Source organism: Lagopus leucura, unplaced genomic scaffold (genome assembly GCF_019238085.1).
Source record: "Lagopus leucura isolate 7727_CA_CO unplaced genomic scaffold, USGS_WTPT01 Super-Scaffold_100016, whole genome shotgun sequence".
Lineage (NCBI taxonomy): Eukaryota > Metazoa > Chordata > Aves > Galliformes > Phasianidae > Lagopus > Lagopus leucura.
Window position 1 is genome coordinate 3,935,050 of NW_024962270.1, and position 26,223 is coordinate 3,961,272.

Consider the following 26,223-nt stretch of genomic DNA (forward strand, 5'->3'; position numbering starts at 1 on the left):
CAATGCTCAGTAACGGTATGTAGTTAAAAGGTTTTAATACGTTACGTATATGAAGGGTTTTTCAACTTTAAAAAAAGATAGATTTAGTGTCTCAACATCTGTATGATAGAAAGAAATTGCATTTCAATTTTTTTGTGAACAAGAACTATGGGATTTGCATTTTTTCATCATTCTGACTACATTAAGTGGATGAAACATTTTTTCCCCTAAAAGGACAAAGTCGCTTTACCTGTGGACAACAAATGCAATAAATATTGTCACCATCAGTAACAGTCAAAAGTTAATATTAGCATTTGCTAAGTTGTTTAAAACATCTAGTAAACAATCATTCAGATCTTAAGCAGTGCCAATACATATTGCATTTGTAAAATATTAGCAATACATGCCACAGACTACAGGTATTCCAACTCTGTTTTTAAAGGAGACACTAACATAGATACTAAAATTTAAAAAAAATAACAATTTTGATCCTATGGCCTTTATCAGAGAGAGAACAAGGAAATGACACTTATGATTAAGGAAGTCAGTAAATCAACATAGGTCTTAAGGAGCAGCTTCCTGCTGCATGTCAAAGCATGAATCTGAGTACTCAGTACTGAGATTCATTGTTTGGGAAGGTATTAAGACAAATAATACATGGAATTTGATACTTGCAAGCACAACCACTCAAAAAAGATAATGTCACAATAATAAAATTTCCCTTTTAATTTAGTACATTGATAAAGCATTTCAAATGTGTAAATGGTATCATAATCAGGTTCAAGTTTTTTTCTTTTGTGTGTGTGTTCAGGCAAATCTTTCTTTCACTCAAATTTCTATCTAGTTTGACTTCACAGACATGTGAGGGTTCCTGTCCTTGAAAAGACAGTTGCTACTGAGGTATGGTTAAAAATAGTGGCTGGATTTTTGTTTGCTTCTAACTACAACCAGATGGGTTTAAGATAGTGCTTTTCTTCATTACACTCTATTAACAATTGTTAATAAGATTTCCATAAATCAAATGACCAGCTCTGACTATTTTAAGAATATCTGAAAAAAATAAAATAGAAAAACCTAGATCAATACTTGCCATTTATTAGTTACTTTTTCTTTCGGATCATATACTAAAACACTACATCTACTAAACAATTAATATTAAGATAATTCAAGAACAGCACAAAATTCTTACAGCTATCAGGTTTTGTTGACAAGTGAATTTATAAAGTTAGGGTACCTCATAATTAAAGCAAACTCTGCTTTCTACATGTATTTTATACACAGAAATGTGTACACACAGACACATGTTATTCCCTGCACAGAGCCCTGTTTAACTTCTGGTTTTAAAATAATAATTTACAGCTCTCTTAATACGGTTCCACAGACAAGCAGAATGTCCACTGAAGTGGACAAAGCCTGCTTAGTACTTATATGCACTGCACTGTATGTATTACAGAGAACGTTTTAAATATTTACTCTAAACCTCACTGGGAAAAATAAGTGTTTCTGTAGGAAGTATGTCCTGCAAACAAAAAAAAAAAATTAACAGATTCTATTTCTGAGGGCAAGACAAGTAGTCAACTTTTTATTTTTAATCTTAGTTACTTTTAATGGAATTTAGCTGTAAGCACATATAACTATACTTCAGCAATTACTCAGTTCAGTAGAGAACAATTTGTAGGATCTACGTTAGCTGTGTCAACATCTGTAGAATTTGCACTGAAAGCAATTCATAAGTCACCTGGAGTGCAAGAATACCTTCTTGAAGCTATGCTATGCTCAAGTATCTCTCAAGATCACTCATTACTTCCCTTCCCCCTCAAGTAAAAAATATATTAAGAAACTGTTTAGTACTTGCAGATTAATTTCCCTTTAGATTCAAATGCTATAGGAAAAAAGGCAGTACTGGATTGATAAGAATACCTTAAATTTAGACACAGTTTAAAATATTCATTTATTAAAATGAAATTACTTCGCAGGTGAAGTTTTTTATTTTACCTAAAATTGGCAAAATCTGTTTATTAAACTATAGCAAGACTCTTTCTCTGCTATCATATGTCAGATCACACTTGTGTATTTGAAACGTTGTTGTCCCCCAAGGTTACTACACTTAGAGGGACACATCAAACTTCTCCAGGGCCCCAAACAGAGGCTTGAATAATGGGCCCTCAGATTACACCACACACAAAAACATGGCAAAATATGTTAACTTTTTTTACATCTGCTTACAGATGTTTCATCATTGCATTTCCAATAAGTGCTTCATGAACTGATATAATCAAGTTCAGAACAATGTCTTACACATATTTTACCATTTATAGCAGCACTTCTTTGAAGTCTTAAATTGGCACTGTATCATATTTTGAAACCACAAGCGAATTTTAACATAGAATAACAACATCCAACTTGAATTCCAAATACTTATTTCTTGCTTGATGGATAGTAGGATGGAAGACAGAAATAAGAGACAAGTAGCTAGAATATTTAAAATAAGTTCTGTGTGTATGCTATTGAAAAGACGACAGACAAATTCAAATTAAAAAGGCTGTTCCACTTTTACATCCCAGAAACACTCATTATGGTTACAGCATAACAACTGTCTTAAATCACCAGTGCAGTGAGTAGGTCAGTTACAGCAGGAGACTATCCTAGATCATTTTATCCTATATTTTTGCATCCATTATTAAAAATAGGCATATGTAAGTGAACAATATTGATTGTTTTTCCCTTCTTAGGGCTGTTTCTAATGTACTAAGAGCTTCAAGAATTCACACTCAGCAGTATTATAGCTTCATCTTACCTTGCAAAGAAATGTGATGTTAAAACCAAGAGACTGTTCATTTCTGCTGCCAGTGTTCATATAGTTTCCAAGGAGCAACACTAACTCCAAAAGCTTACTAAAGCTTTCACTCTTCCTCAGCTCTTCACAAGCTAGTGTAACTGCCATAATGCCAGGCTTGATATTGTTTATATGGTCTTCAAATGAAAGTTTGAAAAGAATTGCACTGAGACGTGACCTCAACATTTTCACTGAACTCATCTACAAAACAAAAAATGTTAAATCAGAACATAAAAGAACATAAGGTTACTTGTGTAAAATAGCTTATATTGAAAAGTACTGGACAGTCAATTGGAAGACTACGCTTTCTGTATGTTTCCATCATTTACATTGTATTTTCCAAGAAACTGTACCTGCACATACTCACTGGCAACAAATACACAATATCAAAATCCCTCCACACAGCACAGTAAATGTAAGCCAGTTCCACCTCTTAACAAGAAGCCACGATTAGCTTGAAGATACATATGCTAAACTTATTGTCACAGCTCCAGTAAAGTCACCATTAGAATATAAGCTTCTCAGTTATTTCCAAAACAGTACAACAATTTCTCAAGTGTCTGTGCTAACACAAGCACAAATGTAAACATACAGACTGATTAAACTTGAGAACTGTATTTTTCATTTTCAGATTTTCTTACTGAGCTGATGCACAGTTCAAGTTACACACTGCCACAGGAGGAGCAGTGGGGGAGAAAAAAAGACGACAAATCCTTAGGGACCCCCTCAGGGGTTCTCATCACATAAGATCACGAGTGTAAATACAACACTACCTGCATTTCAATCCAGTATGTTTCTGTCCTTTTAAACAAATTTTGTCAAACTCTTCCCTGAGATATTATCCTCTGCTTGCAAGAGTAGAATAACACTAATTCCTTCCTGACATAAATGACACTGTAGTAAAACTATGCCTGACACAGATGCTGAAAAGTATCTCAGATAGTAATTTGATTAGCTTAAATCCCCAAGACCAATTTCATTATTCTAAACACCAAAAATAAATCCTTCTCTTCCATATTTTCCACAAGTAATCAATATTTCCTTCTACTTAGCAATGGACTGTAATTGATAAAAGACATTTAGAAGATAAAGATAAATACTGAAAATTTTTAATCTACTTAAAAATTTTCATTTAAATGCAGGAATGATTACCTTCCAAATCTAAATCTTAACTTTAATTAGCAGAATACAGAAAGATTTCTCCCCCATTGCATTCACTATCAGTGGTGTTCCTGAAGGACTTTGTGCCCCTGAAAGAAAAGCTTGGTTATGTGACAAAATCACACATCATGGCTATCAAAACAAGGATTTTTATGTGCCGTTGTCTCTGTTGCGCAAACCTTTACCACAGCTCCTTGAGGAACCAAGATTTTTTTGTGAGGAAAAGAAATTAAGTGGAAGTGTTTCAGTATAAGCAGCATTTCTTCTTTCCTTCCAAGATTTTAAATACATCTCCATTATCAGAAGTGTTTATTTGAGCCTGTGCAAGTCATACGTTCAGCCTTGAGACCGTTTCCTAAGCATCTTGTATTTTAAAAACATTATAATAAAAACTTCTGCCTTGAAAACGATCTACCTTCACTGAGATGTAGTAACCAAAGTCACAATTAATCACTTAATCTGCTTTAACCTTCAATCTGCAATTTTTATTCAAAATGAGACTTAAATTGTCAAAAGCTTTAGATCATAAGAACAGTGTGTTTTTTCGTTTGCTCTTTTTTGTTTTGTTTTGTTTTTTTGTTTGTTTGTTTGTTTTGTTTTTACTAAACTAGATGGTAAAATAGAATATGCCAATAAGCTTTGGGAAACTTAATCTCCTCATAAAGCAAGCATCCCCATTTTCGTTTAGCAAATTCTTCTACTTACATTCCAGCAAATACTGAAAAACTTCTCTAAGCTTTCCTCAAAAGAACAAATCACAAAGAAACAATCCTGAAAATATGGATATTTTTATGATTTTGCCAACACGTTTCAGTGGAAAAAAAAAAAAAAACAACAATCTTTTAGATTAGATCCAATAGAAGACAAGTCAGATAAATGCAAGATCCCATGTTTCTAAGATAACCAACATGATACAGTCAACTCAGTGACTTTCCTCTAGATACATAATTTTCTGGGAAAGTCTGCTGGCAGAATTGCAGTGAATCATCACAATAAGAAACAAATCATACTATCAGATAGAAGCAATGCGAAAGCACTAAGTACTAAATTTGTTGGATGCTCGATTAAAAAAATTAAACTACTCAACAACTGCAAAAAGCCCAAGGCCATTATCTCAGATCAAGTGGCTTTCAGCTATCTATCTGCAAAACAAAACGACAAATTCTTACTCAGGTAAGAAGTGTACTCAGAACATCTACTTTCTACATACACTTAATATATACTACTTGGATCCTGGCAACTTCATTAATTTCTACATCAAGACAAAGCAAGAGAACAAGTTGTTCTAACATATGGTCTTCTGAATTAGAAGTAGAAAAAAAACTTCTAAGTGCATAAAAAGTCTCCGAGTGTTCTCATACACTCAATTATTATTATTTACATTTGATAACATAAAACTGAAAAGGGTTTTGCATTGTCATTTATATGTATTGTGCAGCTGTCTATTTTCCTTTTTTACTTTTTCCATGTCCCTATTAACATTAACCCACAGCATCTGTTCTTCTGCCTATAGCTGCTCAACTGCCATTTGGAACTTCTCTAAAGAAAAAAAGAGAGAAAACAGAAACACAGGATTCTTGAAGGCGGGTTGTGAGAGAGAAGAAACAGGAGATGAGATGGTGTTCAGGAACCTCTGACTGTATGTAAGGAAAGCAAATTTAACAGCAAAGGTGGGTAAACACTCAGCACAGCGCCGGCAGTAATTTACTATTATATATTAGATAGCAGAATGATGGGAGGAAGCAGATGTACAGCATTCCACGCCAAAAATATCTCTATGTAAAAGCTAAAGAGAAAAACACAGTTAAACTGAATAAAAGAGAAAGGTTGAAGCTGAAGTAACAAGGAGGGTATGATGTTTATAAATAGAAATATACAGCAAAAGGAAGGATCAAGTTGGGAGAATTCAGTTATAAAGATCAAGGCTGCTGCAGTAAGAAACTGAAATGAGTGAAAACGAGCAATGTCTATAGTAATGCTTTAAGTCAAGATCATTAAACACAATTTCTGAATTTATTTAGTAAAACAGTTAAATTAGTGGAATTCATAGAGAGTCATCTACCTCTACCTCGTGGGCTTTCATCCTGTATTTTCCTTAAGCATTTTAGATATTCTCCTTGTACAAAATCTATGCAATGCACAACTCGGTTCAGCCTATTTTTTTTATTACATGCAAGGGCAAAGTAAGATAATATTCATTTTTTGCAGTCACTCCCTCTTAAGATCTGCTTTTTGCCATTTTGAAAGTAGGCACAAGGCAGACAATAGACAGTGCAATTGTTCTGACCTGTGTTCCTTCCCAGAGAACAGGAGCCCTTTCTGTTTTAGGGATTAAAGTACTACTGTCATTTCATCACATTGTTTTAGTGAATAACGTCTGTTAAATGACAGGAGATAAAGTATTCCTCCAGAGGTTTTAAAAGCCCATATACTTATATTCAAAAAACATTATAATAAATATAAAAAATAAAACTGTTCCCCAAACATGCTTTTTTTTTTTTCAGAAGCATGAGGAAATTTCATAGAATATAAACATATTCATACCAAACACATTCTACTAAATTTCTTTATCCTTGTCCTCAAATGTTTTAAATTATTTATGAATGACAAAGTTTTAAAAATCAATAGCCTTGAATTTTTCAAAAGAACTCATTAATACCTTTCATTTTTTAATTTCTCTAAAAAAAAAAAAAAAAAAAAAATCTAATTAGGTCATGTCATGTTCCCTGCATCCAAACAAATCATACCAAAGACACTTCTGAAGCTAACTTCAGAAGTATCAGCTATTTCATTCCCTTCTTTTAAGGACCTCTGTTTCAATATATTTTACTTTATAGGACACCGAGCTGATAGTCCTTAATGTAATCTTTTAGAATAACAAAACTGGAGTGAAAAGATCAACTAATTTGTTAAGTTTATATAATATCTTTGGAAGACCAACAGCAAAAAGAGTCTTTCAAGTCCTAGCTTAGTACTCACTTACAAACAATTACCTACCAACAAGTATTCAGTAATTTATGCAGTCTTTCAAGACCTATTTAATACTTGGTATCACACAATCACGTACCAGCAAATATTTGGTAGTTTATGCAAACTGGATAATTTTATTCAGAGACTGGTTCTAGTCATTATAATATCTTATATTTCAATTTTTGTAATAGATATATGCACTGAACAAATAGAAAAAGCAACAGAATGATCTTCAGTTTCAATTATGATAAAAATTTATGCTTCTAGAGCCATTTCAGGAATTCATATGTGTATATATACATGCAGTACATATTTACATATAGTATGCATATATATGTATATTTGTCATAAAAATATCCTGAAGTGGTAGTTACCCACACATAACACTGAGTTCAACTCTTGAAAAAGCTTTCTGTTTAGCAAAATAAGATTATAATATATAATATAACTTCTCACACCAAGAAATCTTTCCTCCCCTTAACAGTTATGTATGTATACTCTTATATTATGGGCATATTATCTTTCAGCTGTTCAGTTTTCAATACAGCAAAATAAATTTACCAAAGTTGTCAGTGCCACGGAGTAAATGGATCTTTTATGAACACTCAAAGTTCACCTTCTTAAACAGTTAGGAAGAACACTCCAAATTCAATAGACACAAAAGCCTTTCACACAAAACACTGTATAAGAATAAGACAAAAGACTTGGTATGGCAGAAACAGCTGTTCCTCTCCATTATGTGCTATACTTCCTACCAAAAAAAAAAAAAAAAACAGTATTTGTATTTTAAATTGTTGCTGATCAATAAGTATTGTGCATGAGGAAAATGTTGATATAACACTAACCAAAATACTTTAAACCTCCTTTTTGCATCTACTTGATACAATAATTCTCTCCAGTTAATTAGTGCAGTAATACATACCACGATTATAAATTGTTCTGACTCAGCAAGATCATTATATTCATCCTTCAATGCAGCTAAGGCATTAATTTCTTCCTGTTCAGGAAGATTCTTCATTACAGCCTAAAACAAAAATACATTATATTAAACTTGGTATAATGAATGAGCTATGATCTTCAAACAGCACACTAAAAATAACATAGAAATGCACAAGAAAATTATTCTTTTATTTACATAGCTTAGACGCTATATAAACTTAAAATCAAACCAATAATTAATACATACCTCTGTTACTGTCTTCAATTTGAAGAACACCCTCTCAGTATTAAAAAGGTACAGAAAAAATTCTCAGCTACTGTCAAACTCTGAAGAATTATTCTTTACCTGCCAACCTTTTTGCCCTCACAATTTACTCATTGCCCTCATATACTGCTCATTAAACATCAAGCAAGAAAAAAGCATCAAGCTACACATAACCACATAAAAACAATCTTTAATTCTTATTCAAAAAACTTGCACACAATAAACAAGGACAATCTCAAGATTGGACAAATATTCTGGAAGGTGAAATCAGCTTTCAACATTTTTGAAGACATGAACTCAGCAGAATCCATATTCCTCAAAATCACGTAACAAAACAGACTTTTAACTCCTGTGTCCCACCCATCTTGGTCCTCAAAGATAGGAGAGGAAAGGAGTGGGTCCTAGTTCTGACCGCATTCTAGTCCTTCGAACATTTGAAAATGAATTCTGAGATGATGTGCTCCATTGCACTTCCAAGGTTTGAAGTCAGATCACTGTTCTCTTCAATGCAGAACTCAGCCATAAACAAATGATCAGTGCAATGCAAACTACATGGTTTGGCAAACACACATCAAATAAAAAGCACTGCCCAAAAGGGTTTGCAGAGGGAGGAAAATGTTTATCTGTTTGTTTAAGTCTGACATTTAAAGGCCAATGCTTTCACTTACTTCTTAGTTAAAATACCTACAATTCTGCTAAAAATGGTATTTTACAAGAGTATGCTTAGAAAACGTACTCTACCAAAGACAATAAGAATGAGTAATGAGTTTTCCTAGTATGCTGTTCTCACAGAACTGCACTATCATCATTGATCATGTACACAACCTGCTTAATCCAATAAATTTTACTAACTACAATAGTGTAAGATCAAAAAGTAGCAAGAAACAAGTACTTCAAAGGAAAGAGCAGTCGTCTGTATGCTCAGTTATGCAATCACAGAATCAAAATTGAAAAAGACCTCCAAGATCATCTACTCCAATCTGCTACCTATCACCAATATTTCTTGACTAAAACACATCTGAACATTTCTTGAACACTTTCAAGGACAGTGACTTAACCACCTCCCTGTGCAGTCCATCCATTCCAGAGCCAACCACTCCTTCTGAGAAGAAGTTTTTTCTAATATACAAACTGAACCTTTAGATTTCACCACTGTGATACTCAGAATAAAGCATTTTCTGCATAAGCATTTTCATGAAGTTCAAGTTTAGTTAAGCATGAAAGAAAGCTAGGTTTGCTTTGAAGAAGTTTTCCAATTAGTAATACTGAAGACTATTAAACCAGTAAATTAGTTACTGAGTCACTTAATTGGAAGATAAGAACAAAAATAAAGCAGAACAAAAATCGGATAGATAATAGAGCCCCTCTACTCCGATATATTTCCAAAATTGTCCTTGGAAACAGAGAAGCAACCTCCTTGGGGTCATCAAGTAAGTCTCCTTGTCTTAGAAGTAACTCTGACAGATCAATTACTCATAAAAATGGATCAACTGCCAAATAAAAGTAATTTAAGCTTACTACATGAGTCTAAAGCCTCATTTTTTGGACCATTCTAAGCAGTCAAGTTAGTGGCATGGCTGCACTCATGACAAATTCATACACGTGTATTCTGTGTTCAACACTGCCTTTTACTTAAGTATTGTCATTTTTCTCCCCAGTGCTTATACATATCTCTCTTCTTTCAGTATAGTTATAATTTAGTCAGATACCCTCTCAGCTATTTATATTGCTAATCTAATCAAGCCAGTCTTTTCTAGCTTCCTTCTGTAAACTGCTTCTCCATTGAAACTACTTAAGATGATTGACCAAAGTTCAGCTTCTCCATTTTAAATTCATTTCTGAAAAATATATTAAGTATTTTAGATAATGTGTTGGGTGTGCATTATTCATAAACATAAGAATTACCTACAGAAATTGACTGATAGACCTTACAATCACATTTGTGCATTTTGCGCTGCACACAATTTGGGTGGTATGAAGTTTATTTTCTTGTGACCAAAAACTAACACACCAATATAGTAGCTAATGTTGAACAGTGCTTTTGCAGCTTCAAGGTCTTCTTGATTTTTCACTCTGCCACGCAGCAAGCAGATCAAGGATAGGCTAGAGGTATTCATGGTGGTTTTTCAGTATTGCTAATCATACAGGCTTCTCAAGCAATCTGATATCCTGGATCCTAACAGCAAGACTTCCTCCTTATTTTTATTAATTTCTAAATACATCAACTATACTAAAAAGGTTATTTCAGATGAAATACAAATGAGATTCTTTGCTATTCAATTTGTGTTTTTGTGTGTTAGGTAGTATAGATCAGAAGATGACGCTGAGAAAACAAAACAGTATGCGCTCCTGGGCATGCACTTCAAAGTCTATGAGACCTATGATTCTACGACCTCAGTAATTTGAGGTTTATGAGTGAGAAAACTCTTCCTTTAGAGCCTCAGGAGAAAATATCTCCAGAAGCGCAGGAAAAGCTTGGTGTCAGACAAAACTGCAGATTACAGTCAAAATAAGTTAATTTGATAAATTCAATTTATACTGTATGTTTGGAAATGCAGTAGAGCTAATTTTGTTTTTAATAAAATCCATGCTGAAGTTTGACTAAATTATGAATGTAAACTGTGTAAACAACAGGCAATTCAGTTTAGCCCAGTCTCCATAGAACAATCATTTTCCAGGATCAAGAAAGGAGGAAAACACTCATTTAGAAAGCCTTAAAGGAACAGGAACGGGGACACAAGCAGGTGCACTGGAGGATGAAAGGACAAACAGAAGCCCAGCACATTTGCCAGAAAAGCATCACTTAGAGAAGACTGGATCAGCTAACAGCTACAAAATCATGAATCTGCATGTGATATTAAAAAATGAATTAAACACTACTATCGTTGGTGAGGTACATCTACACATTGCTTCATGTTTGCCTGTTTCTCTGCTACACTGCCACTTCCAAAAAGACTGCTCTTCTCCTGCTGTGGAGAATCTAAAGATATGTTAAGAAGCTGAGAAATTTCTCTCTGGCTGAGAAATTTTGGCCTAAAAGATCAAATGACATCAGCAAGCAAAAGTTTTTAAAGAAGCATGATGAAACTTCATTAACAGGTAGTTTAAACTATGTAAATTGTCTCAAGTTCAAAAGCTAGTATCAGATATTTCCTTTTGAAAGAGAAACTTCATAAAGTGAGAAATTAAAAGGTACTATTAGCAAAAAATCTCTTTGAAAAACAGTTTTACAGCTCTATATAACCACATACAAAAGTAGAATAAAAACAAAACATTACGTTCAAGAGAAGCATTTATAGCTGACACATGGAAAACACTACACTATTTTTACTTTTGAATTCTTACATTTTTACGTAATTACTACACGTACAATAAGCAATAAACAGAAACTAGCCATTGTTCACATACCTGAACAAAGGTTTCAGTCAGCTTCTCTTCATTAACCTCTAAAATGATGTTTTTTATTTCTTCATAAGGCATACGTAGAGAACCCAAAAATATTGCTGAAATTCAGTAATAATTAGAATCAAAGACTGATTCAAGAATGCAAATTTTAATTCTAGCAACTCAGAAACAGTCACCCTGATTCAAATTAAGATAACTCATACTGAAAGTCTCCTATACAAAAACAAATATTACGTGAAACACATTTCTATTCAAATTATAATTAATCTTATTTCTCAGAAATGAAATCATGACAAGAGTTAACTGTTTAAGTAGCCTCAGCTGCTCCTAGGTGGTGTCACTCCTCTGTTCATCTGTTAAAATTAAGTTCCAGTATTATAAAAAGCAACGTATTTGTATTACAATTAGAAGAGATTTGTTCAGCCATTTGAAGATTTGTGTCCATTATGTTTATCAAACTATAATCAATTCCCAGAATAATCTGTAGAATATTCAGATAATATTCCTTTTAAAATCCTTATCAAAAGCAAAGAAACAAAACAACCTAAGTCCTTATAAAAGAGGCTATACGTATTATATACACTTCAAAGATGGATTTCTAAAAGTAATCTGATCTCCAGCTATTACAACATCTCAACAAAGTCCTGTTCTAAAAACACGAAAACATCCCTAACACAGACAGATTAACATACTGCTTTTCATAAAGTGCTGTATATTCCATCCCACTACTACAGTTGACTTCTATGCAACCATATTTTCAATTCCTGGTTTGAATTTTTATATCACTCATGTCATAGCATATCTTCTGCTTCGGGAAGTTTATTCAGGAAGACGGTAATAAACAATGCAGAGATTTGCTTTTACATACTTGATTTGCCACTGGTTTGGCAATTTGGCAATATCCTCTTTAGAAGTTCAGCTGCTATCATGCTCTTTCTGCACTGCTCTAACCGAAGAATTATTAAGAACTATCAAAACTGTGAGCTGAGAGGCCATAACCCAAACCCTACCAATGCTGACTTAGCTGAATCAGTGACTATAATTTAATTATACTTCCTGTCCAAAGGAATTATAGAAAGAATCACTTCTCTGTACAAAACCAATGTAATTCATTAACATTTAAGTCCACAACTTTTTTTGTTACATTTAGGCTTTCCAAAGTTGTATAATGCATTTAAATCATACATGTAACAAAAGTTTTCTGAGCTAAAAAGTTAAAAATCAATTCATAATGCATATTTTAAGAAAAATGTTGTAGGCATAAACAAAGGAAGAAGATTTCAGAATAGCCACGTAGACAAGATAATTACATATTCAGCTGAAACATTTGACATCACTTACATAAGTTTTGTGAAGTTTTTCCATCCAAAACTCTTAATATTTTGTTCTTTTTCTTTGACTGTTCTGTTTTCTTTTCTTCTTGTTTTTCTACTGTCTTTTTAGCTGGGAAAAAAAAACAAACACAACAAAAGGTATTTATTAAATATTACAACTCTTAAAAGACTAAGAGCAACTTAGCCAGAAAGCCATAACACTACATTTGTAATAATCAGCTCAAGGAAAAGTGAATCCTTTGCCTCGATGTACTGTAAAATGCATAAAGAATCAAATAATATCAATTTATAAAATTAGAAGTGAAATAAATTTCTATACAACGCCATTTTTGTATGCACTATCAAATTGTTGCTTATTTTAACCCACACGTTCTGCTATCTTGAGCTCCAGTTTATTGCGAACATCTTTAAAAATGCATCAAATAGGTATTACCTCAAAGCACATGAGCGCCCTCTGTTGAAACAGAAATACCATTTGAAGATCTTCATTCAAAACCAGTAAGATAAAGTATTTGTTATTTATCACACTATAAACCTGCAGAGGTAGGTTTTTACTAGTCGCTTTCTTGTCATTTTTAAAGAGCAAAACAAAACACAAAATAGAAGCTTTGTATTCCATACTTAAAATTACACAGAAATCAACATGGTAAGAAAGTAACTAAAAGGTACGCTAGATTTTCTGCATAATTCAACACATTTCTGGGTTTATACCACTTGAATAATTAGTTGACCTTGGGCATTTTCATACCAGCATAAGCTAAACTAGACCAAGACAGTTCCCTCATCTCCAGCTATCTCTAAACAGCCTAAGGCAGAAAAAGCTAAAAAGAAAAAACAACTCTACAACAATGCACTGCTTGCTCTTCACTGCCCCCTGCATGCACGTATATCAACAGTTTTTTCATAAAACCATGACAACGTATGACCAACTTGATTTATATTTGAACAAGAACAGAGCTACACAACAACTTTTTTTCAATCTCATAGGCAGACCATACTCAAAACTCCCACCAGCACCGACCTGTTAACTATAACATGCTACAGTTCAAAACCCTTAAGTGACCCTCCATAAATTAACCCAACACTTATCACTACTTTTTCCCTTGGTTAAACAAGAAAATAAAACTAGGTACTCAACAGCCAGTTGTGAAACTAGCAGCCACAATTAGAACACACAAGACCAAACCTTCAACAATTTTGCAATAAACAGCTACTCTTACGTGCTTCAGCCTGAAGGGCTGTAATACAATCCCTATATAAATACTTGATATCTAGGTTTGATTAAAACTTTGTAATTTGGAAAAAAGATTAAAGATTAAATCTTTCCAAAGGAACTAATTGTTTCAAGCACGTGATTAAGAACTTGTATTTGCCTTTATACCAAGTCACAAAAAAAAAACAAGGAGAAATACCTAAATCAATGCTTACTTGACTGCAAAACTGCAACTCAGCATCAACACCAATCTTACCAACTTAAGAGTTACAAGAGACATAAAATTACTAGAAATTCTTCTACGCGAAGAATGCAAATGAGATTGACTCATGCTGGGAAGTAGATTAAACACCAGAGTGCCAACAAAAGCCACACCTTTCCTGTTCCATCATAGTGGCTCTTTCTCCCTCTGATCATGTAGCCCATTTTAGCAGTGGATGACTGCAGCACAATCATGAATTATAGAATTCAGAAAAATAACTGAATGAAGTAATGCTACTTGATAAGTTTTAGAATCAAAATACTACTACTAATGGCCAATCTCTCAAATCTTTTCAAGAATCCCTTTCAACATAAGATCCAGCCAAAGGAAGAGCTGAAAAAGAATTTTATAGCAGTTAATATAGGGTAGCTCAAAAAAGTAAAATTAAAAAAATATATAGAAGCTAAAATACCTGTTTTACTTCTAGAGACATTGTGATTTAGTGCACTGCTTATTTGTCAGAGCCCTTCCATAAAGGCAATGATTTGAATTTTCATTCAAAATCAGCTTGTTTTCAAGACAACGTCTTACAGACAGTACCCATAGATAATGACATTCGCAAACACAGCTTCCCATGACAAATTCAGTTACACTTCACAAAGAGGGTATAGTAGAGTGGAAATGCCACAACTAAATACAATGGGGCAATGCAAGAAACAGGTCAGATTATCAACCATAATGCTATTCTGCCCCACAGGGAAAAATCCTTTAAAACTCAAATGGACTGCACCTGAAGCTTTACTCCACAGGCATCATCATCACTTAAAATCCCTGCTGAGACTGACAGTTGTCACTGAGTATTCTAAAAAAGTTTGTCCATTTTTAAGCATGCTACCCGCTTTTTACTCCTTTAATGTCAAGCTTGATCCAACAGCCTTGCAAATTCAAGGCTCACCTCTTTTTCTTCCCAGAATAATCTAACGAAACTTCTGTCAGTGTTTGACTGCTTTAATCAGCCATGAAATGATATCAGGTTTTTTTTTTTTTTACAGTTATTAACACTGCCCAGGTCCTTTAGCAGGCCACTATCTCCTCCACCAGTAAAAGAGTCTAGAAGCACAAGTATTTTGGCATCATGTGAAGGAGGCCTACACAACAGCACAGCAGAGAAGTTCTGTCAAGTAGTCCTTATGTCAGATCACAAACTAACAGTGCAAAGTATTTTTTATTTTTTTTTTTTTTTAGATATCCTGCTCTACATCTCTATTTCATCTTGAGTCTAATTCCATTTCACAGATAATTACACAGGTGAACATGCTGACTTCTCTGTAACTGCACACACAACTGGGTGCACATACAGGTGTGGACTTCAATTTTGTCTCCAAGAAAGAAAATGATGGTTGCGTACAAAATCAACTCTCCCTTCAGACTGGAAGAAGGAAGATTATTATTTTTCTTTTAAATTAACATTAACAATCAATCATAAAGGTGGCAAACACCTACTAATGCACAGTTATTTCACACTGGTTTTGGTTGGTTTTATTTTACCATCTATCTGAAGTTGAGAGGAAAGAGAAAGGGAAAGAGAGCCAATACGATCAAGCAGAAGGAAGTAAAGTAATTTAAACATGGGCAGAAGTCTCCTTGAAGAAAATATAGATCTAAATTCTCATGTTATATAAACTGCATTGTTTTTTTACATTCAGAATTCAGTTCTATTGTGTTATTAAAAAGATTTGTTTATCAGCATTAGAGGGAAAAAGCTGATGCAACATGCTGAAAGGGGTTGTTTTCTGTAGCTCTTGTATTACGCAATCAACCCACACGCACCTGAAGTGCGTATCTTTGGTGATAACTTCAGCTGGGAACTAGTCTAACCCCACAAAAAAGGCACTACTTGTCTCACTGTTGATTTGAGACAGTCCTTTTCAGTTTCAGATGCTCATGTGGGGTCTAAGCAAAAAAAGTGACACTAAACAATGTTAAATAAGTCCAAAATACTTTTACCATGACTAACGATAACCATGGCAAAAAATGCACACAAATATGTTGAAATACTTCAGAGACTTAATTAAAAAAAAAAAAACCTACCACTAGTACTTCTTACTTCTGTACCAAAAAAGCAAGCACATATGGCTCCAAAATTATTGTTCTACACCTGTTCATTAATTTAGCTACTGAATGCCATTTACATGACAAATTTTTAGAAACACATAAAATTTTACTTAATGATTCTAGAGCTGTTAAATCATTTGCTTCCACATTCAAGTTCAGTTTGTGTTAACCTCTACTTTTTTTTAATTATTTATTGCTTAGCTTCACAGTAAAAATCTTTATTCATGAATATGGTTAGGATCAAGAGCAAAGGAGTAAATGGAATTAGTGTTTACCGTTTTATTGTCATGCTGTATCTTCTTAGTCTATAATTTTGTATTTTCATTATCAGAACAATCACTTTTAAAATAAAAAATAGTATTCTGAATAGAAGCATATACTAAAAAAAAAAAAAAAGGGGGGGGAATGGGGAGAACAGAGATGTAGGTGATGTAAGTGAACTTCAGTCTGTCAGAACCTGAGCTTTAATTTTCTCTATTTTCTCTTAAATCTTTCCTCACCGTGAACAAAAGCCCATTTATTGTCATGGGAAATGAAAGACTAAGTTCATCTTATTTCCATCTGGTAGATGGCTTACCAGCTGCATTTACTGGTATTAGACAGCAAAGGTAAATACACAAAAGAAATTATTTCTTACTTTTTTTTACCAGAAAAAGAATGCAAAGCTAACAGGTGCAAGAATATGGGGAAAAATTAACTGCCAGAACAGTTTTTAAGGGCTATATCTTTCTCTCTCTTCTCTCTCTCTCTCTCTATACACAGACATACACACACACACACACACACACACACAGAATGAAAGATATACATAGATACATAAAATATATAGAGATATCTATAAAATACAGGAGTGTCTTGAACAACTGAAGTTATTAATTACACTGAGATATTAGTCTGGAAAAATAAAAGAGATCCCATGAGACAATGTGAAAGAAAATCATAATAAGGAGCTAAGAACACCAAGTAAACAGGTATTCAATATTTTTTGAATGCCACAGAAAGGTAAGTGAATTTTACTTCTTTGAATTTGACTAAATTGATGACTTTGCAAAACTATTCGTAAGTTTTTATTTTCAACATGTTACCAAAGATGTGTTATTTGCAGAGGTACTCAACAACAGAAATAAACTAGCCTAAAATAGCTCCATTCAGAGGGACCTTCAGGGTCCATCAAGACCAAGAGCTAAAAGTGAAAGCATATTATTAAGGGCATTATCCAAACACATTTTGAACTCCAGCAGGCATGGGGCACCAAACATTTCCTTAGGAAGCCTGCTCAGGTGTTTGACCACCCTCATGGAGAAGACATTTTTCTTAAATGTTCTGAACTCTCTCTGGCACAACCCTGTGCACTCCTGCACATTCTGTTATCAGTTCCCAGGAAGAAGAGATTAGTACCTTCCCGCAAGCTTCCTCAAGAAGTTGCAGAGCCACAAAGCCTGCTCTTAGCCTCTGTTCCTCCAAACTACAACCCCCATCCTCATAGGACATGCCTTCCAATCCTTTAATTAATTTTGCTACCATCCTCTGGATCCTTTCAAGGACCTTAACATCCATCTACACTGTGAAATCCAGAACTGCACACAATATTCAGAGCGTTGTAAATATGGTGGGACAATCTCCTCTTTTGACCAGCTGGCTGTGCTGTGATTAATGTAGTACCCAAAACAGTTTCCTGACTGTCAGGTCTCACTGCTGGCTCTTGTTGAGCCTGCTGTCAACAAAAGTCAAAGCAAATAAAAGTCAAAGAAAGGCAGAGAGAAAGGAAAGTTGTACATAATGTTATCTCAAACTTGCACTTATTCTCTCCCCCTGCTGATATACCGACAAAAAATCCCTCAGTTTTCTCACCACACAATTTCTTCAATCAAACTGAAGCACAGCAAGTTCCTGAGGCCTGGTTAGCACAGCTGGCTCAGCCTGTGAACCTGCAACAACCACCTGTTTCAAGTTGAGTAGACAAAATACATCCAAGCTTTTGTTCCAGAAAACAGAAGGAACTCTGAAAAGTTTGTGTGTGTTCAAGGAAACAAAACTAGATCATAAGTGCAAATGTGTCTAGAATGAGTGAGAGCTTGGACAACCGCAAAGGCAAATCAGAAAACAACAGTGCAGATTTAAGAGAGCAGTCATTAAGGCGATAATCTTCTTCAATCCTGTAACTGATGGAACTTAAGAGTATTTCATGGCTCCCACATAAGAGACTCTGGGAGATGCCAGGGCCCTGCTTTTATATAATGCTCAGCATAGCTGAAACCACAACTCTTCTCCTGTACTGCATCACCTCTCCTGCAGGATGCGTTAAGTAGAATGTCACACATTTATACGTGTAATTGCATTTATTGTGATTAAAGCAGTTTGGTGTCCAAACATATTTGGTTCCAACATGGTCATTCAGACTGAAAACGTGACAAACCACAAACCACTTTCCTTTACATCCAGAGATGAATGCAGAAGCATTAACAGATGCTGGCCACCCCCTCTTGTCAATCAGATCAGCAGCTGTGTGGTTTCATGTTTATTCCCAATGCCACCTGGCATTTTCCAGTTCACCTAAAATCACTCAGTTATCAATTCCTCAAGTGAAATTAATTAAGCACTCCTGCTGTCACTCTGTCCTTTCTGCAATCAGAATAATCAAATAGCTAATGCAGCATTAAAAAAGAAACAAAACAGTAAACAATTTTATTACAAATAAAGCAAGCAATTGATCTGAAAGTAGTTCTTAGTTTGAGATCGTGAGATTAAAAAACAGCAGGAGAAAAAACATGGAACATCTCTTGACATCTCATATAGTTTTTGCCTAATTAATGTAATCAAGCTGGAGGAAGTGACATCAACCTAACGTGTTCTGCTCCGAGGAAGAAAAAAATTCCTGACTTAGTTTTATAAATAAGCTCTGTTAATAAACAGCAAGGGTACTGTATTCTTCTTATTTACTCTTCTAGAGCAAGTGGCTGCTACTGTATTTCTCCATCTCTTTTAAGAAATATATTTAATATTTTTGTTCTATTAACATTGCCCTAAAATGGTTGCAAATAGCCTAATTTTCAGCTGCCATTTGACAAACTGCATCAGTAACTCATGCAGTTAAGCTGCATAGTTAAAGCATACTTTAATAAACATTCTGTACTAGAGTTGCTTCCAGCTTTCTATCAGTACATGCCTGGAGGACTGAGCAAATAGCAACAATTAAGCAAACACAAATGGTCACAGAAATACATGCAAGTATTCATCCTGAGCATTAGAAATCAAACAGCAGGCAAACTGATTGAACTGAAAATATCCTCAGTGGGCTTACTTAACTGTGTTGTACCATGTGTTGTAGGAAGCTGAAATAAAAGCTAGCAGCCTTTTCCATTAACTCTTTTATCACGTTCTCTCCATGGATATTTTCATGGCACAAAGCCCCAGAATTGTCCACTCCATTTCTCCCTTTGCCACTGCCCATATTTCAATATCTACAACACAAAAGACAGCTTTTTCTAAGAGGAGACATTTAGCCTTGGTGCATGTTGCCAGTCACAAGATCAGCCAATGCATTTATATGCATTTATATATATATATGCATTTATAGCAGTATCATGGCAAGTTTTTACATGAGTCAGAGAAAACATTTGTCCAAAGAACTAAAATGAAGCCTACAATGACAGCTTTAATTTGGATAGTCATGTCTCAGTTTGTTTCCCCTCCTCTTAGATATCAGGTGATCACCACTACAGAACCACTGGATATGATATTAAAATCAAAGTAAAATTAAATGAACTATCACATTTCATCAAGATTTTCATAAACTGAAAATCTTGCAGTTATTATTAAAAACAAAAATATTTAAATGGAAAGTTTAGCTATTGTTCCTCTTAACCAGGTTCATAAAAGGCATGTTTTTCCCAAGAAACTGATACAGATTTCACATCCCAAACAACTTTTAGAAAAAAAATGAAGTTAAAAATCCAAAGATCCGAAAATCTTATTAAATAACCAGGTTAGATAATGGTGTTTAATTGCACTGAGTAAAGCTTTACAATAAGTAGGTGTTTTTTTCCCCTCACTCTATTATTTGACCTATGAATTTCCTGACTATTTAAATGCAGCAATCATACGTTTCCAAATGCATATTTCAAATATCATCTCCCTTTGAAAAAAAAAACAACAAAACTTCTCTCTTATCAGGTTTTAAAACAAATTCACATGGAAAAACTGTTTCACTTGTATATATTTAAATCTCCAACCCTTACATCTGCTTATCATTTTCAAGATTTTCTGTAGTCTGTAGTTTAAGTATAACATGGCATGACCTGGTTACAGTCTGACCCAAGTAGTGAACTACAAGGCATTCAAAAATTGCAAAGCAACCTTTCTGTTGACTGAGTGCTTGAGAAATATGGGAACTTTGATTTAATGATTCCTAAGAACTTCAAACTCCCACTAATTTCAAGTTGAAAAGGAAAAAAAAAATTACTATGCCTGAGAAAAATAGTTATCAATATTAATAAAACCGGTAATTGGGTGAAATTTATTGCTGTATTAATGATTAATAGAAAAACCTTAAAAGGGATACTTTCACAGCTATCAGATCTAAAGACTACATTCACAAGGGAAAGATCATATTAGAACCATAGAATTGCTCAGGTTGGAAAAACCTTACAGACCATCAAGTCCAACTGTAATCTAAGCCATACTGCCCTAACTCTAACAACCCCTCCTCTAAATCATGTCCCTGAGCAGGGACATGTTAAAAACAAGTGGGGAAATATCTTCCTTAAGAACTGAACATTGTGTATTGGCATACATATTCAGTCTCTTCCAAGAGCTCCTTAACATTCACTAATACCCCTCTGGGCATGCACTGTTGCATCTAAGGTGGTCGTACAACCTCTTCCTTTCTCCCTATTTTTCCATCATCAGCTTCATCAGAGATTTTTTGCTGATCTCTAGCTGATTTTCCCCAATTTGGCAAACATCCACTGCTTGCTGGGTCATGAGCAATTTCCGAAACAATACATGTGAAATCTGAGAACACAGTCCTTGCACCTGGTGGATGCAAGATACAAGTAGGATACAAGTAGTTTATTATGACTCCAGTGCTTCTTGTGAATGAAGCAGAATCACTGAGAAACACAAAACTGTAATGAATGTCTTAGAAGTAGCACTCATTGATTCCTTTTGCTTAAACTTAAACTAATATACTGATGTTCATCACTAAACCAGCCTACATCACCAACAAAATTAAGCCAAAATTACGCTGTAGCAGATCAAGATAGTCACATCACACCTGAGCACCAGTCCCCCAACCTTACCAACAGCCAGGCTTCTCTATTCTCCTGAACACATTTAAATCATATGCACAGAATCTGTACTTTATTCTAAATATAAAAGATGCAATTTATGCTTTGCTTACTTTCATTTTAGCAACATAAACAAAATGATTAAAAAGGCAACATTTTAACACAAATTATGAAAGTGTCTTAAGTGCAAAAGCAAAAAATGTTAGAAAGTCTCCAAATTCCCCCCACAAGAACTACAGTCCAGAACATTCCAGATACTTTCACACTGATTTATAAAAATTAGCCAGTTTATCATGTTTATATTCTGCTTTTAGAAAGTTCCTTTTTCTCCCACCTCTCCGCACTGGGAAATATACTTTTATTAGTTCAAAAATAACTATACTCTTACTTTAAAACACTTAATTTCTTCAGATTCTGTAAGTGTTGTTTAATTTCATCTTTATATCTTTGAGGGATCATTGACAAGCAATTCAATAACTCAACAAAATTAACTTTTTATCTGCATATGTATCTAGTATTTTAAATTTCTCAACAAATTTAGAATGTTAATAGCATGATTGCTCACTCAATGCTTTAGATAGATACATTTAAAAAAAAAAAAAAGCCATCTCCAAAGAACATTAATTCATTTAGATAATGGATCTATCTTAGTCTTTGTATACATAGCAGACATATTTCCAATGAAAGATGTTCTATTCAAAGCACCTCTTCATAATATTACAGCTTCAACAGCTAACAGTAAGACACAAGTTGTAATCTCAGAAGTAGGTGAGGACCTTTCGGGAGGTTGGTCACCAAAAAAGATCATCAATCAGTTTTGTTCGTAAAATTAACAGGCAGGTGTAGGGATAAAGTCTGGTTCTGATTGGCTGGCCTTTCAAATTATTTTAAAAGGAATTGGTCCATGAACACCCAGCTTCATGGCTGAATCTCTGCTGAAGAACCAGTGCTACAACTCTCAGCTCATTGCTGGTGAATATGCTTAGCTCATGGTGGTGACTATTTTGAAAAACAGTGTTTTGTAGCTAAAACTTCCCTCTAACAAATATTGTTATTGTGCTCCTCGCAGCTGTTGCAGTTTCTGTGGTAATAAATAGGAGGCATTACTTCCAGAGCAACCTATGTACTTGCACACTTGAAGAACAGTTCCTTAACAGACAGTTTTTCCTTAAATGAGCTGTTCATATCAACAACAGCATGGAAGTCTAACTAATCGTGTCCTGAGAAAGTAGCGTCAAATTACATATTTTTTTTCCCTACTACCTGACTTGATTTCCTATGTAAAAAATGAAATTGAAATGAAAAACAATCTTAAATAGTATCTTATTCTTTTTGCTATTTTGACATTAGAGTAGGCATTCTATCAAGTCTATTTTTTTTCTTACTGATTCATACAGAATAAATTTCATTCCATTCCAGGAATACATATTGTTTTTTATTTGAGAACAAACACTTTAAAGATTCTTTTTTCAGTTCAACTTCTGATTTTTTTTTTCTTCGAACTCACAGAAAAAAAAAAAATACTCCGTAAGAGCATTATAGATGAAGACTACTTCATGAATGTATTCATATTTCATGTTAATTAGTCCTTGTACACAATCCCTTTCCCTGGTGTGCTCAGTACATGTGTCTCTGTCCTCAACTACTCATTAAACGTGCTATAGTTCATTTGAGCACTGCGTCATTGAGACTGAAATAGACATTTCAGAACACATAACCTGCCTATCTTCCTCTGCAGTACTTTATAAAACCACTACAAACAGAGGCTTTATTTCCCTCAGAAAAACAAGACATATGGCAATATGTTCTACATACATACTAGCTGAGTCACCATACAGCAGACTGCAATTCCAAATGTCTTGAATATATGTTTGTCAGTAACATACACTTATCTGCATAGTAAAACTAACTGTTCTCTAATGGGTACTTCTGAGATAATAAATGTAGGAAAAATACAAAACAAAACAACAACATGCATTTCAGTGTTTCCTCCCTTTTCTCTTGACATTTTCTTTTTCACAGCCAAAATTGACTCTTCTCCTCCACCTCTCCTCAGTACTTCCACTTTTACTTCCTGAGCACCTTGGTCTGACACATTAATACATAAGTTCTGAATGTTGCCACCCAAATATTAAGATAGCACAAGTAAAACAACACTGCCACTACATTATTAAAAATGAGATTTTTTTTTTAGGTCTCATTTTGGCTCATTTGGCTATTTCTACACAAATATTTGTCTTCCAAATTCCAAACACCAAAAACATTGCTGCACAAATACACCATAGCACCCACACTAAGGGCTTTCTGAAAAATCAGCTCTCATTCCAAAAAATCAGATTTTCATGAAGAAAATACAGAAGGGAGATCATTAGGTTGTTATACATTTACAATTACCAAGCGATTTCCAAACATTACTGGATGTGTACCAATAAATGCCTAAAATTATTCAAGCAGTATAGCTGTATTTTACACAAAAGGATTCAGATTAAAAAATTGTTATGCACCAGAAAAGAAAGCAGCCCTCCATGAATTCTACTGCTGAATCTTTGAGAAAACTGATTTCAACTTGTAGTAACAGCTAAGCAGCAGTTCAGTTCTTCAATATTATATTAAAACTCTTCAAAACCAGCTTTTGTTCCACAAGTTCTACAACCAAAAGATGGCCTTATAGCAAGCACATGTGTACAAGATGTCCTCTACAATCTGAATTCCATTTTACCTACAACATCAAATTCGAAGGACTGAAGTTGGCAAACATTTCGTCCTAATTGGAAGCATTCATTTGCCGTGGCCACTTCGTTGTGCTCCTCTCATTTTATTAAGAGAGGCATCCCTTCAACAAGAGTGGATAGCTGTTCAGGAGCACCATTTGCATAGTGACTTCCTTGTTCTAAAGAATCTACATGTGCTAAAAAACAATACAAAAGTCTTAGGCGACCTCGTCTATGATTTTCCTGAACAACATCCAGCTGCAGTACAACTACATGCATCATTCTTGTGCCAATTTAAAAACACAGTTCTCTGCTTAAATATCAAAATTTCATTTATAAAATAAATACCTATTAGACAGTAAACATAAGCAGTTACATTTTAGTACCTAATGCAAAACTGAACCTCATACATAGAACACTCAGGTTTGTTTGGTTCTATTTTGCTTTGTGTTTTTTTTCCTTTTTTCTTTCCTCTGCTCATCCTTCTTCCTCATAATATTTTAAGAAAAGACTGATTATCATTAGCTGGTATGAAGTGCTTAATGCAGTTTAAAGGCAGAAAAACTTATTTCATTGTTATTAAAAGCCAATCTTTTTTTCCTTGAGAAACATTCTTACACAATTACTTTTAAAATCATTTAAGAATGAACCCCTCCCTCACAAATAAAACTCCCCAAAAATGCATTTTTATATAAATCTGTATCAAATAACAATTGCAGACATCAGTTTACCTAAACAAAAGAAACTTCTTCCATTTTCTAATTTGACAGTACTAAAGGGATAAGACACTGAAAAGAAAAGAAGGATGGCAAGCTACCATTCTGCTTTTACTTCTTCATAGTACTTAAATTTATTGTTGTTGAAAAATAAATCAAATACATTCAAAGATGAAAACAAATCAAAGTAATGCTATATGAAGCTCAGATATTAATCTGCTGACATAATCAAACAGTCTAACTACATTAAATTTGTGTTAGACACAGAAGCACGGGGTCACCTACACACAAAGCATTATTTTCCTTCTTACCCTCACATTTTCAGAGATCTGAATTCAAAGAGGAGAGGAATGAAAAAGACATGTTGAATTAAGCTGTAGACCAAGGGAGCCACCTGCAGTTTGGAATTCAGAAACAAATTCACTAGGTAGGACTTAAATTCTTTTTTCTTTTTATTTCACCAAGAGTGCATATAGTTGACCTTGCACAACATATGTTTTATATTTATTTATTTATATTTATATATTTAATACTGTTTTCTTTACTGAATTGAGACTAGCACTCTCACAACTACAAATAGAGAACTGTGCTAAAGGAATTTTGGACAAAACTTAACTTTTACAAGCTCTAAGTGAGTTAAGTTAATTTGATCTGGGTTTCTTAACATACAGAGGTCTCTATAAAAGTAATGCCTCCTATTTATCTCCATGGAAACTTCCATAGATACAAAGAGCTCAATAACAATATTTGATTGAGCAAATCCTCATCTACTAAATGCTTTTTCAACACAGTCACCACCATGGGCTATGGACTTTCACCAGCAATGGGTAAGAGCCTGCATACTGAGTTCATGCAAATCTGTACCAGCAGAACTGATTCATTGTTGCTGTCTCCACTGCTGAAAGGCACTACCCACCATATCACAGTGCTCACAGTCACTGTTTGGCCTTCATCAACTTCCAGCAAGAGTCAGTGAATGTCATTGGGTGTCATTTTTTCCACGCAGAGGAATTCAACGACACATCTTCACTTCATACACACTTCTGTGTTAGAAGCCATTTTGTCTAGACTGCCCCTCTGCTGAACGAA

General features: G+C 34.2%; 1 protein-coding gene across 1 annotated transcript in view; it reads right to left on the minus strand.

Annotated features, from left to right (window-relative positions):
- The window catches only part of DIAPH2 (diaphanous related formin 2), a 142,013-nt gene that overhangs the window by 69,108 nt on the left and 46,682 nt on the right, over nt 1-26,223 (minus strand). The window contains exons 18-21 of the mRNA XM_042876630.1: nt 12,897-12,998; nt 11,559-11,653; nt 7,869-7,970; nt 2,777-3,016 (exon numbers count right to left, since the gene is read on the minus strand). Of these exons, the coding sequence (XP_042732564.1) occupies nt 2,777-3,016; nt 7,869-7,970; nt 11,559-11,653; nt 12,897-12,998 (539 nt within the window). The remainder of the gene's footprint in view (nt 1-2,776; nt 3,017-7,868; nt 7,971-11,558; nt 11,654-12,896; nt 12,999-26,223) is intronic.